The following is a 13,295-nucleotide window of genomic DNA, read 5'->3' as shown; positions in this document are numbered from 1 at the left end:
GAAAATAAATTGCCTTTTTTTGGAATTTGCACTTTTTGCACTAGTCAACTAGTCTGTTGCCCTGCCTTACCCTATCATAAAGTAATTGGTGCCTGATACTACCCTTGGCGAATATGGAGAAGTATTTGCTCACCCAGCACACATAACAGTGGGATATTCATTATGTCACTGTTCTACAATTGTTGTACTATTCCTATACATTTATTTTAAGAAAAGGACCTTCCCCTGTTCCTTCAAATGTGCGCACCCATGGGCTTAATTCTGTCTTAATGATTGTCTCCTAAAACTGCTGTAGGTTGGCTGAATGTGAAATCAAATGTCACTGTGTGTTCTGCATGTGTGACCATTAAAGAGGGTTTCATCCCTCCGATTCTATCTATATATCTAATGTAACATCTGAAAAAGTAAGGTTGAGCAATCAGCAGAATGATGCAAAGTGAGCCCTCGCAATCTGATTGGTGGTTGGTGATCGTTGCGCACTATAACGTGTTTTGATTGGGCGAGGGATTTTCGTTTATAGAAACCGGAAGAAGAGCTAACCTTGACAAGCGAGCAAAACTCTTATGCTTTTGGTATGAAGCCTTGCATTGAATGATTCCTGTAAAAATGAATCGGTAACATTAACTAGGACTACCAGTATTTGTCCCGACAGTTGTTGTGTTTCTCAGATGATCTGTTTTAGTGCGAAAAACGTCACATTGTAGCTAGCTAAACGAATGGCTAGCACATACCAAATAATTTCTTCACTCGTTTGGTTTTCTACACGTGAAAATCGCATGCTTTCCAAAGATGAGGACCCCTTTTCTGCTTGTCACTAGAAGCTGTAAGGCTATTCACAGACTGCAACAAAGTGCATTTGTCTCATCGGTTTCAGCTCTATACAGGCATCAGACGATCTCTGTGTTGAGAAATTCAAGCACTGTTTCCTGCAAAGACGACAGGAGTTACTACATAACGACCCCCATCTTCTATGTCAATGCCTCTCCTCATTTAGGACACTTGTATTCAGCTGTGATAGCTGACTGCTTACACAGGTACAAGCTACTGCAGGGCTTCAACTCAAAGTTTGCAACAGGTAAATCCTCCATTGTCCAAAATAAATGATTATTTAACAGTATTTATTGGACTGGTATTTAAACGTTGATGCTATTGATAACAAGTCCTGTTTTATACATTTCTACATTATACTAAAACTTATATATAATGTCTGTGCACTATTATGTATGTGCATTTATGCCATTTCTTATTCCTTAGTGAAGATTAGTTTGCACCTGGTAGAGAATATATAGTATTTTTGATTTATCCTAAAAGAAAGTGATTTTTTTAGTTGGATTTTTCAAAAAAGAATTATTTGGGGTTTGCGACTGTTTGTCAGAAAAAGCAGACAATTTGAAGACATCCTCTTGTACTCTGGGACATTCAAATGGGCACACATCTTCTTGACATTTCATAGTCTTAATGATTTACCAAGCAATCAATAATAATATTCCCCATTATTTTGCATTTTAGGCACAGATGAACACGGCTTGAAAATCCAACTAGCTGCTGAAGCTGCAGGAAAGGATCCCCTGACATTTTGCACCGATGTGTCTGAGAGATTCAAACATCTCTTCAACAGCTGCAACATATCGTATACAGACTACATAAGAACCACTGAGCAGAGACACCATCAGGCTGTGAAACACTTCTGGTCAGTGCTCTGGAACAAAGGGCTCATCTACAAGGGCAGTTATGAAGGCTGGTACTCCACCCAAGATGAAAGCTTCCTCACGGCGTTGCAGGTCGGGGACGCTGTGGACTCATCAGGGAATGAGATCAAAGTATCGCTGGAGAGTGGCCACAAGGTAGTTTGGAGCTAAATTGGGATGATGGCATGAGTGTGATTTTAGTGGAGATGAATGAAAAGGAGAGCTCTGCAGATCTAACACACTTAGGTCTTGGCTTTAAGACTGCAATAAACAGAATATGGGCATGGGGTTGAAATATTACGGTGTTAACCAGGCAGGCAGGGTCTTACAGAAAAGTGCTTTGAGTGTTGGCTAAGACAAAAACATCTATTGCTATTTAATAAGTCGAATTCCCATGTATATATATTTTTCTATTTTGTTAAAGGGAATTAAACTCCTCACTCTGGTATAATGATTTTGAGCGTTCTTGTTTTACAATCTTTCCTCTGTGTCATAAACTTGGAAGAAGTATAAACTAGCTTGCCTCTATACAAAGCTAAATCTGCCTACCAGCACCTCAGAACCCACTATGTAGCGTGGCCCGGTATCTTTATCTTGGTAAAATAAAAAGTATAATAACTCAAATGTGGACGTATTTATTTAGGTAGAAATCAAATCACACCTCCAGAAAATGGTCAGTTTTACTCCATCAAGAGAACTTCAACCAAATCTCCATTATTTTGCAGGTGGAGTGGATGAAAGAGGAGAACTACATGTTCCGTCTGTCTGCGTTTCGCTCTCAGCTGCTCGACTGGCTCAAAGGAAATCCCCGGGCCATACAGCCTGAGCTTTTCTACCAGGTTGTCCTCAAGTGGCTGCAGGAGGACCTTCCTGACCTTTCAGTGTCCCGCCAGAGAAGCCGCCTTCAGTGGGGCATCCCGGTCCCAGGTGATGCTGAACAAACCATCTATGTGTGGCTAGATGCTCTTGTGAACTACCTCACTGTGGCTGGCTATCCAGATAAACACAACCAATGGTGGAACGTGGCCCACCACATAGTTGGAAAAGACATCTTAAAATTCCATGCCGTCTACTGGCCAGCTTTTCTTCTCGGAGCTGGACTGCCGCTGCCACAAACAATCTACGTGCACTCTCACTGGACCGTAGGAGGAAAGAAAATGTCTAAAAGTTTGGGTAATGTGGTGGACCCTCTTGAGCGCTCAAAACAGTTCACAACTGATGGTATGCGGTACTTTCTTCTGCGTCAGGGTGTCCCAGACTCGGACAGTGACTACACAGACGACAAAGCTTTCAAGTTGCTAAACGCAGAGCTGGCTGATTCTCTGGGCGGTCTTCTGAACCGCTGCACAGCTCCAGCTCTAAACCCAGCTCAGGTCTACACTGCCTTCTTCCCTCAGTCCTTTCCAAGTGAACAGGGAGGCAGGGCTGTGGGTGAAGACTACCACATGTTGGAGGCTGTGAAAAACCTCCCTGCTGTGGTGGAGCAGCACTATGAGAGCATGCATGTTTTCAAAGCTCTGGAGGCCATCAGTGCCTGTGTGAGGCAGACCAACAGGTTTGTTCAGCGCCATGCACCTTGGAAGCTGGAGAGGAGTGACATTAGAGACCAGCGCTGGCTCGACACCATCATCCATGTCTCCTTCGAATGCCTGAGGATGTATGGCACACTCCTCCAGCCTGTAGTGCCGGAGATTTCTGACAAACTGCTCTCCAGACTCGGGGTGCAACCAGACGAGAGGGGCTTGGCTGATGTGAACTTCCTGCCAAAGATTAGGGGAATGAACTGTCCGTTTGAAGGGAGAGTGCTAGGATCTGACACTGGAGTGCTTTTTACTCGCTTGGAAAATCTGGATATAGATAAACAAAACCCTAAGAAAACAAAGAAGGCTAAAAAGTGAAATGAGGAACAGTTTTATTTCCTGTACGGATTTAATCAATAAAGAAATACAACTTCTGTGGCTGTTGATAGTATATATCTGCTTCGTTTTCTGGGCCCTGGTATTGTGCATGCGGGCAGTTGCACTGGCTTGCTGGGACACTTAAAAAAAAAATTGCACCATTGTTAATGTTATAAATGACACCTGTGCTTATGACTTCTTTATGTCAAGTCAAATGTCTGCAAAGGATAGAAGTAAACCTAAAAAGATATAAACTTCTTTTTCGGAAGACTCTTCAGTTGCCGGTTTATAACCTTAATTTAAAGGTCCCATGTCATGGCCATTCCTACTGATCATAATTCCATTGTTGAGGTATACTCAGATTCGCATTGGTTTCTCATACAGGATCTCTGTATAGTATGTGTATTCACTCTCTGTCCTAACTAAACGTGGCTGTCTGCGAGACACAGCGAAACCGGGACCGAACACACACCACAGCCTGGCTGGGAGTTTGTGTGTGTGCTCACACAACGACTCACAGCCTCGCCGCTTCCCGCCGTCTCAGGGAGGAGAAATCATCGGAGCTGCAGCTGAGAAAAGATTGAGTGTGTGTGAGGAAGTCCGCCAAATGGACCAATCCATGGAGCCGTTACGTTAAGTCCATGGATTGGTCCAAATTTACCAATCCACGGATTTAACGTAACGGCTCCACGGATTGGTCCATTTGGACCAATGGGTCCATTTGGGTATGGGCACGTCCCTGTACCCAGGAAGAAAAAGAGAAATCTCCAACGAGGCGTTCTGAGGCAGCATTGACAGGTCTTTTCTGTGTTTATATCTTTTTAGGTTTACTTCTACCAATCCATGGAGCCGTTACGTTAAGTCCATGGATTGGTCCAAATTTACCAATCCACGGACTTAACATAACGGCTCCACGGATTGGTCCATTTGGGTATGGGCACGTCACTGTACCCAGGAAGAAAAAGAGAAATCTCCAACGAGGCGTTCTGAGGCAGCATAGACAGGTCTTTTCTGTGTTAGAGTTTTACTCGCTACAGGGTGTACTTTGAGGGTTTGTGACTCTGCAGACCGTTTACATGCATAAAAAGCTACATAACACACAAGGGGACGGATAATAACCAGAAAAGAATGACATGGGACCTTTAAGTTATGGGATCAATGTCTCAACAAAAAATGTAAGTTATTCAAGTATTTTTCCTTTCAAGATACTTATCAGAACAAATCCTTTCATCCCAACTTTATCCTGCAAGAGTCCATTGACTGTTTTTATATAGAGTAAACAGGCAGCTAACACAAGTATAGGACATAAAAACTGACATGATTTTTTAATGAGAAATACACGAAACTGAAAAAATTGTACAAATTGAAATAAAATAAAAAAATTGCATTATTCTTATAATTTCTGGTACTTTTTTACATAGACTTTTCCATTATTACCATTATCTGTTTACTTCAGAGCAGGATCCCTCCTTTGATAATCCATAATTACACGACTGAAGTCAAGATATTTTCTGATCGCTGACATCACTTGTGGAGAAGGGATGTGGTTTCATGGTCCTTTGTGCCTCAAACAGTCTCCCCGCCTAACAACCTACACGGGACTGGACACATTCATCTGCCAATCTACGAGCAGGGCCTCTTCACATAATAAGGGCCTATTCTTCACATACTACTAGGAACACGCACGATCAGTAATATGAATTGGCGCCCTGTCCTGGTGTTGTATCTGAAAAAAGAAGAAAGGTTTTATTATAAACCTTAAATCTGTTGCTCATATTACACAGCGATGGAGACAATGAGATTTGAACGTTTCTGACTTACTTGAAAGTTGCTGTTGCAGCTGTCGGACCAGAGCGGCAGTCTGCTGCTGCTGCTGAGTCTGCTGCATTCCCTGTCGTGGGAACTGAAAGAGAGATACACACATTGTTATAGAGGCCATTTCTGACATTTTCTCCCATTACCTACTAGTTGCACATATACACAAGTTATGCTAAATGATTTCCAAAGTTTTGTAGCACACTATCTTCAACAAGTTGCAGTTTTCATCAAACATCTAATGGTACATTTTTAACAGCTGGCTTTTAAAAAAATCATGTCTACAAGTACAAGCCATACATGTTGTAGATGTAGACCTTCAACATTTGTAGCGGTGTCAAATGTTAAAATGTCTTTAATGAACCAGGAAGCCTCCAGAATGATCCCAAAATGGTAAATGTACTATGTTTCCCCACAGAGATTAAAGCATCATATTGTGCTTTGTTTTATCAAGTTGATCTTTTAAAAAGTAGAACAATATATACAGTATGGTTGTTCCCTGGACACAAGAAACCTAAGCTAAACCCACACAAAAAGAAAAAAGGTACACATTGATTATTACACATTTGTTAATTGACTAAAACATGCAAAACAGCCAACTGATTTCTACAATAACAGTGTAGTAAGAACATTCTGTGCCAGACAATACTAAACATTTTCACAAGGATCACAAAACTCCTTATACTATCATACTACCAACAACTGCACTAATGAAAGTCCCGTCCTCCAGATTGGACCTACCATGGGTTGTTGGGGGGGCAGAGGCTGCATGCCCAGGCCCGGGTTCTGCTGCTGGCTTGGAGGTGGTCCCGCTGCCACCTGCTGCTGTTGTTGTTGTTGTTGTTGCTGCTGCTGCTGCTGAGCAACCTGCTGTTGAGGAGGAACCTGCTGGGGCTGGACCTGTTGCTGCTGTTGTTGTTGTTGTTGTTGCTGCTGCTGTTGTTGTTGTTGCTGTTGTTGTTGTTGTTGCTGCTGCTGCTGTTGCTGTTGTTGAGCTTGTTGGGCTTGCTGCTGCTGTAAAAACAGGAAACAATCAATTGTTAGGTTCTGAGATAAAGACTTTCTCTGTTTTTTCTTTGGATTTCTTCTTGTGGTAGAGGGCGCTAGGTTAAAACACGGGTAGCCTGGCGAGGGACGAATTCACAAAGTGTGTACACACACCGACGGCCTCCTTATTCAGGTTTGCAGATGGTTCCTATAAAAGGGAAGTTTGAACCTGTGGATATTTTTAGCTCTCTCCCGGGGATAGTAGAGAAGACGCCAGTGGGTGTGGGCTATGCAAGAGTGAGTGGGGTTGTGAAGAAGAGGCATTTTCGGGCGATGGGGCGGTGTGCTGGTTGGTGGGCTATTTGAGGTTTGACCGCTTGGTTGCTTTTTTACAACTATGGCTGGGAGGTGAGGGTTCGATTATTAGTTGCACAGGAGTTATATGTACTTTTCTGTGTGGTTGTTGTTTGTGCTTCGAGGGTTTGTTGTCGGATGTTGCTCTGTGTTGTTGTCTCTAGTTCTGGTGCGGCTTGTTTTTGGGTGCTGATGCGCTGTTGGTTGCTGCTGTTTTTTTCTGTTTTAGTTCTGTTGGCGTGATTGTGTCTTTGATGTTGTTTTGGTTTGTGTTTTTGTTTTTTTTTTGTTGGGTTTTGTTGGTTGTGTTTGGGCTTAATGCTGGTATTGGACTATGTCTTTCTTTTTCCTCCGAGTATGTGAACTGGAGACTGTGCATGATGGGAGGTCGGCTTGTGAGATGTTGGTTTTCTGGTGTGGGGAAAATCGGGGTAGGATCTTTTCTTTGGAGGATTCTATGGGAAGTTTATGTGGGTTGCTTTTGGTGTTTGTTTTTCTTTTAAGGCAGTATTCTCAAGGATCGTGAGGTTACTTTTCATATAGATGTTGGAGCTTATGTTTATTGCTGATGCTATGTTTTTTTGTAGCCGGTGTAGTTCTTTTAGCTAAGCTCAGTAGGATATGCTAGGGAGGTGTTTGTGGATGTTGTTGGTTGTGTCTCTTGGTAACTGAATAACTCTCAGTATTGACTCTTGTTCCTTGTGTTGCTGTTACTGGCTAGGTATTGGTGTGTGTGTGGGCGTTAGCCTGTGGAGCGCTGCTCTTGGTTTTTAATTATACCACTTTGCTGCTCGCTTTGTTTGCATTTTTGTTTTGCCGAGAAGAATTGGAGGGTTCTCCGACGCGCAGGGTGGCCTGTGTTGGGCTCGCTCGAGGATTATTTGGTGCCGTCTGGAGGTTTCTGGTTTCTCTTGTAGTGTAGTAGTGGTGGGGAGGATCTTGGTTTTTACATCACAACCTGGTTTGGTTATAGTCTTGCTTTCATCGCGCGCAGGGGCTCTTTATATGTTGATCCTGGTGTGAGTGGGTGTGGTTGTGCGTTTTGTGGGAGATGAGGGGGTTCTGAGTCATAAGTATTATGTTAGAGATGGAGTGGATGATAGTTTAATAAGAAGAGCGCGAGAAGATGAATTATAGGTAGGAGGGTCGTAGTGGTTGTTATGTTTGGTGGGGTGGATGCTATCTAGAGGCAGGTATGTATGTTTATGTAAACAGGTGATGTAAGCGTAAGAGAAGAAAACTGAAATCTGGGTGTTGCCGTAGTGTAGTTTGGGTTTGGGGGTCTGTTTGGTGTTCCAAGTGCGTTTAGGGTAGGCGGTATTAGTGATCTGAATGGTGGTATTATATAAGTGGTTATGCATTAGATAATTTTATATTATTTTGTGGTTGGCATGTTGTTGTAAGTCTTGTCGTTTTTAATTCATGTTTCTCTCTAATAGGTCGTGTGTTTTTTTAATTTGGGCGTGGGTCTAAATTATTGTGATTTAAGGAGGTTGTCAGTGGGTTTATTTCAATTTATTTTTATACGCGTAATTGTGTGTTCTGTGTTGGGAGCGTATATGTTGAGATGAGGCGCGAGCGGCTGTGATTTATGATCGCTGCTTGGGGGATCTATGTGTAAATTGATATGTATTGTTTTTTGTTGTGGGCTTTGAATAGTTTATAGGAAGCTGCTTGATTCTTGTTTTACCTGTAAGCGCTAGGTGTTTTAATTGTTGGATTTACCTCTAGTGGTGTATTGTAGATTTTAGGTTTCTGGTGCATCGCGTGAGGGTTTGATGTGGCTACTGGTAGGAGTAGTTGGGGTCTGTTTTGAGGGAGAGACCTACTCGCGTTTCATGTTGATTTGGTGTATAGACAATGTTGTCAGAAGAATATCTCTCTCTTATTATGTTCTGCATGGGATTTGTGACAGTTGAGTATCAATGGTGTTACTTCAGTGGTGGTAGGTTTGTTCAGTTAGGTGGTGGTTAGCTTTTGGAGAAATTGTGGGCGGGTGTGTGTACGGGTATTTTGGTAGTGTGTTATCACATGGAGGCGTTCATTGTACACACAAACTTTCATTCTTTTTGCGATTCGTTAGAACTGGTGATTTTTTTGCTGGGTGTGTCGAGTGGAGGTAGGGCCGCGTTGGTGGCTGTGTGTGTGGGATGTACAGCAGTGGTTTTCAACCAGTTCGGGGTTGTGGTGTGTGTTATATGGGAGGTTAGGTGCTTCGCGTCGCTGGCGTAGAGTCTGGTTTTCGTTGTCGGGTGCTCTGGGTGTTGCTGTTCATCACTCGGTTCCACTTTGTATGTGGCGGGGGCTTTGGTCGGTTGTCTGTTTCTCAGTGTGTGTGACCTGCAGAGCCTGGTTTGCTTTCTTTACTGGGCCGCGGCTGCTTTAGGAGAGGGTGTGGGGGTGCTGCGAGACTGGCGCATGTGAGTCTGCATAGAGTGGTAATATAGGGTGGTGGTGTGGGGTAAGTCCGCTGGGTAATGGGAATCCATAGTTTTTAGAAGGGGAGGTATGGTCGTTTCGGCTAGTGGCGATTAGCGCTGTAAATAATTTTTCCATAGACTTAGCTCGCAGGTTCCTGTGGTCGGATTGGGTTTTTGGGTATGGGAAGCCGCAGCGTCAGAAAAGTGGAAAAAGGCGCGGGTGTTGTGCTTATAGTCCGAAAATTACGGTACAGTACATATACTTCGTGATTAAAAGGGGTGTCGAAAATATGTAAGATGCTAATTCTTGTGAGAGGGATGTATGGGGAAAGATAGGGGTCTGTTGGTGCCAAAATAGGCTTACTTGAGATAGATGTCTTGCACATCGAGTTGGGTTTGTTTTGGGGTTTGGTGTTGGACGGTATTATGTTTGTTGTGTTAGGGTTTATTTGTCTGATCTGTCTGCCCGATCATGTGTTTGAAGTGTTCTGAAGGAGATGATAACAGTGGAAGTCGAGTGTAGAGGGGGACAGCTATATGGATTTCTAGGATGCTGGCTTTGTTCTCTACCAGGAGTGAAAGGTTTTGTGTGGCTAATTGTTTTCCTTTATATTTTATTACAAGGTTATTTCAGACATCTTTTTTTTTTGGGTGAGGTCTTATGGTGGAGTATGTTTGTTGTTATATGTGTTATTGGTGTAGGACTACCTCTGTTTTATGGTCGTAACTCTTGGTTTTATCAGCTGTATATGATATTGTTGTGGTGTGGATCCCGACTCACCGTCTGAGCCCTGTGTAGCTTGCTGCCGCTTGGTTTATCTGGTCTGCTGATCGGCTATGTGTGGTGGTGTTTTGGTTTTTTTTTACTCCCATGTGTGGTTATTGCTTTTTTTCCTGTATGCTTATTTCATGCCAGCTTATCCCTCCTGTTTTTTTGATGTATCTTTTGGGAAGGGGATGCGCTGGGTAGCTGGGCGGGGTTCTCTTCGCTGTGTTTTTGGGTTTCGGTTTTGTTGCAATGCTGTGTGTGGGGTTGGCTGTATGTACGTGTCGGTATGGTGGTGCTGGCGTAGAAGATCGTCGTGGTATTTATGATCTCTGCTGGCTGTGGAAAAAGGTTATTATCAGGCTTTTAAGGGCTTAGCGAATCCTCATGTGTGAGTTGCATTTTGTTTGGGTCATTATAGGGATAGTCTGTGTGTATTGTGTTCTTCTAACTTAGTTGTCTAGTGCCCTGTTACTAAGGGAGGACATAATGATGACAGATATTATGCCAGTTTATTGACTGACCTGTTGGGGCGAGGTAGAGTGGGCTTGCTGGTTGTGCTTTGGTGGGTGGGAGCGATGTTCTTATGTTTCTGCTGCGTCCGTGTTTATCTGTGGTGGCTTTGGGTTTATGTCTGCTTTCATTCGGAGTTGGGTGGGTGCTGGGTTGATTAGTCCGATTTTTAGGGCACCCACTTCTATTGGGGGTTGTGATTGGGGTTTGTTTTTTGGGGGCAGTGTGTGTGTCTAGTGGATTTGGAAGAAGGAGTGAGATTGATGTCATTCTTGTTGTCGAGGACGCATGTGTCTGAGAGACAGATAATATATGCAAAATCTATCGTTTGGGTTTTGTTAATTTTTCCTCTTTAAAGGCTAAGCTCACACCTAGGCTATGTCACTGTGCGCGAGTCTCTCTATATGTGTTTACTACAGTTTTACAATATTGTTGTCTCCGAATGTGTGTCTGTATGTGGTTGGATTTGAAGTATAATCTTCTGGTTGGGGTCATATTTCTGTTTGGAGATATGTCTAGGTTGGCTCTTTTTTATTATGTGTTTGATTTTGTGGCATTTTATTACCCCCTATAATGCGCTTATAGTTTTCCTGGTAGTTCCAGTGCTTCGCTCATATGTAGGATCGTTGTTCTATACATTAGGATGTCTGCACTGGTAACAATGTAAAATGTTACTACTTGGTTTTCTGGGGGAAGGCCACCATAGAGGGCTCTCACAATATGCCATAGTAGCAATAGTCTTGGATTCGCTTCTCGTAACAGTGGGTATTATAACAAATGCAGCTTAATAATGGACAGTTTTTTTCTGGGTTTACTGTTTTTTTTTTGGTTTGTTTTTCAGTATGTATCGCTCTCGGTTCACTACATTAGAGAATCATAGGCGTTGTTATTGCGAACTACAGAATACAGTATGTATTATAGCATCATTCAAGAGGTTTATGCTCTTGTGTTTTTTTTCGATCTCTTCTCGTTTTGGGTGGTGTATTTTATAATATTGTAGACTACATTTTATTACGGGTGGTGTAGGGTTTATGTCCTTTTTGATAGGCTAGAGAACAGATATCTCATCTTTATCATTGGGCTTATCTGAGTGATATGCTAAAATTATCATTTTCCATATGTCGTACGCACAAACCTCTCTGCTTTGTGGTTGACTTGTCGTTCTTGTCTTGAGGAGAACAATTTCTTGGAGTTCGTTTTAGAAAGCGGTATGGTCGCGCGCCTTGCAGTTGGGAAGCGGGTATGAGGGGGGTTTTGTGGTGGTTGGAGTGGTCTCAGGCGCATTTTTTCACGTTTAGTTAGGCTCGTGGTCGGCTCTGTGTCTTTGTTTTGTTTTTTTAATTAGATTTGATTGAAAATATAGTGGTAGCTTGGCTGACATGGGGCTGTTGGCCTGTCGAGGGGGGGCTGCTGCTGCTGGCTGAATGGACAACAATTATGAAAGAGCGTTGTGTGGACCCCAACAACGAACTCTGTCATCAAACGCACTTCATGCAATGCTCATTTGGATTGCCTATGTGGTGACTCTGCTTTGCCTTGACCTGAAGGGACACATTTTTGACTGTATTACACAGTTGGAAAGAGTTGATTCCTAGCTTCTAATGATTCAGGATTGTGTTGTACTCCAACTATTAAGCAAAATATGTCACTTGTTTGATTGTTTGTTTGTTATAGATGTACTGTTATCTCATGTCCATGTCTTGTTGTTTTGGTTAGAATAGATATAGTATTTGTCTGCTATTATATGAGGGTTTCCTCTTCTTCTGGATATGATGTCATGTGTCTCTCGAATCTGATGTGATTATTAGCGGAGCAAATGATCAAAGTAGTACGGGAGCGGAAAATATTTTTGTTATAGGATTACTGGTCTGGGGGAAGCTTGTGTGTGTGTGTGTGGTGTGTGGGTGGTGGGTGTTTGGTTGGTGTGTGTGGTGTTGGCTTTTGTTATTGTGTTTTGGGTTCGCGCGGTTGTTAAATCTATACTTGTCACGAGATGCCTACGGGTTTTGTTTGATGTGGTGTGCGTGGGGGGATTGCGTCAAGGGTTACACCGTTCTTGCTTCGCTTGTAATTGGGTACCTTTTGTTTATCTCTGGAGCTGTTCCATAAGTTTGTGTATTTATATCTCTGAAATTTGTCTGGAAACGATAGAGTTTTTTGGAATTATTCGTGGTTTATGTGAAGGCTCTGGAGAAGACTTTGTTTAGGTGTTTTTGGATGGGAAATTTTACACATGTGTGTAATCGGACGGCCTTGGATTGTTTTTTGGTAGGTTGGTATGTTTTATGATTACTGTGATACTCGCCGTTTTATTCTTATTAATTTCAGTTCTGTATGAGGGGAGGTTGGGTGTAGTCGGGGGTGCTGCGAAGAGCACTGTTGGGTCGATAGGGTGTAAAGTGTGGTTATGAGACTCCGCTTGTTGGTGCCTTTCTTGATTTGTGATATAGTGATATGCTCACGGATGTCTTGTCTTGGTGTGTGGATCTTGGGTTGGGTTTGGTACTGGGTGGCTTGTAGTGCTACTTGGCATTTAGCGCGTCGTGTTTTATGATGTTGGGTGTTATAGCGAGTAATGATGGTGTGTTTGCTTGCCTTCCGTTGGTATCTTCTCAGGAGCCATGGGGAGGGGGTGGTTTGTGTTTTGGTTTTGTTATAGTTGTTGTGTTTGTGACTGTCAAGCTTGGCATTTTCTCCCAGTAGACGATGTTCGTTAATATATGCCGGATATGTGTGACACTCGGTGCTCATGCTGGCGTCTCATTGCTGTTTGGTGCGGGCGATGGGCTGTGTGTTGTCTGGTCTGTTGATGTATGAGGTCAGGAATCAGGAGCGTGGGGGTGGGTTGTGTGCG

At 43.0% G+C, this 13,295-nt stretch overlaps 2 protein-coding genes across 2 annotated transcripts in view; one reads left to right on the top strand and one right to left on the bottom strand.

The window, feature by feature from the left end:
* The first annotated feature begins 508 nt into the window (after positions 1 to 508).
* mars2 (methionyl-tRNA synthetase 2, mitochondrial) lies at positions 509 to 3,806 on the top strand. The gene is made up of 3 exons (XM_010793338.1): positions 509 to 1,075; positions 1,510 to 1,844; positions 2,414 to 3,806. The coding sequence occupies exons 1-3, from the start codon at positions 790 to 792 to the stop codon at positions 3,584 to 3,586; spliced, it is 1,794 nt and encodes a 597-aa protein (XP_010791640.1). The 5' UTR covers positions 509 to 789; the 3' UTR covers positions 3,587 to 3,806.
* Positions 3,807 to 4,823: 1,017 nt separating this feature from the next.
* med12 (mediator complex subunit 12) overlaps positions 4,824 to 13,295 on the bottom strand; it is a 39,055-nt gene continuing 30,583 nt past the window's right edge. Inside the window, exons 36-38 of the mRNA XM_010794179.1 lie at positions 6,143 to 6,415; positions 5,408 to 5,489; positions 4,824 to 5,312 (exon numbers count right to left, since the gene is read on the bottom strand). Of these exons, the coding sequence (XP_010792481.1) occupies positions 5,275 to 5,312; positions 5,408 to 5,489; positions 6,143 to 6,415 (393 nt within the window). The 3' untranslated portion in view covers positions 4,824 to 5,274. The remainder of the gene's footprint in view (positions 5,313 to 5,407; positions 5,490 to 6,142; positions 6,416 to 13,295) is intronic.

The sequence above is a fragment of the Notothenia coriiceps genome, unplaced genomic scaffold (genome assembly GCF_000735185.1).
Source record: "Notothenia coriiceps isolate Sejong01 unplaced genomic scaffold, NC01 NC01_scaffold00037244, whole genome shotgun sequence".
In the NCBI taxonomy this organism is placed as follows: domain Eukaryota; kingdom Metazoa; phylum Chordata; class Actinopteri; order Perciformes; family Nototheniidae; genus Notothenia; species Notothenia coriiceps.
This window is presented reverse-complemented; position numbering and strand designations above follow the sequence as displayed.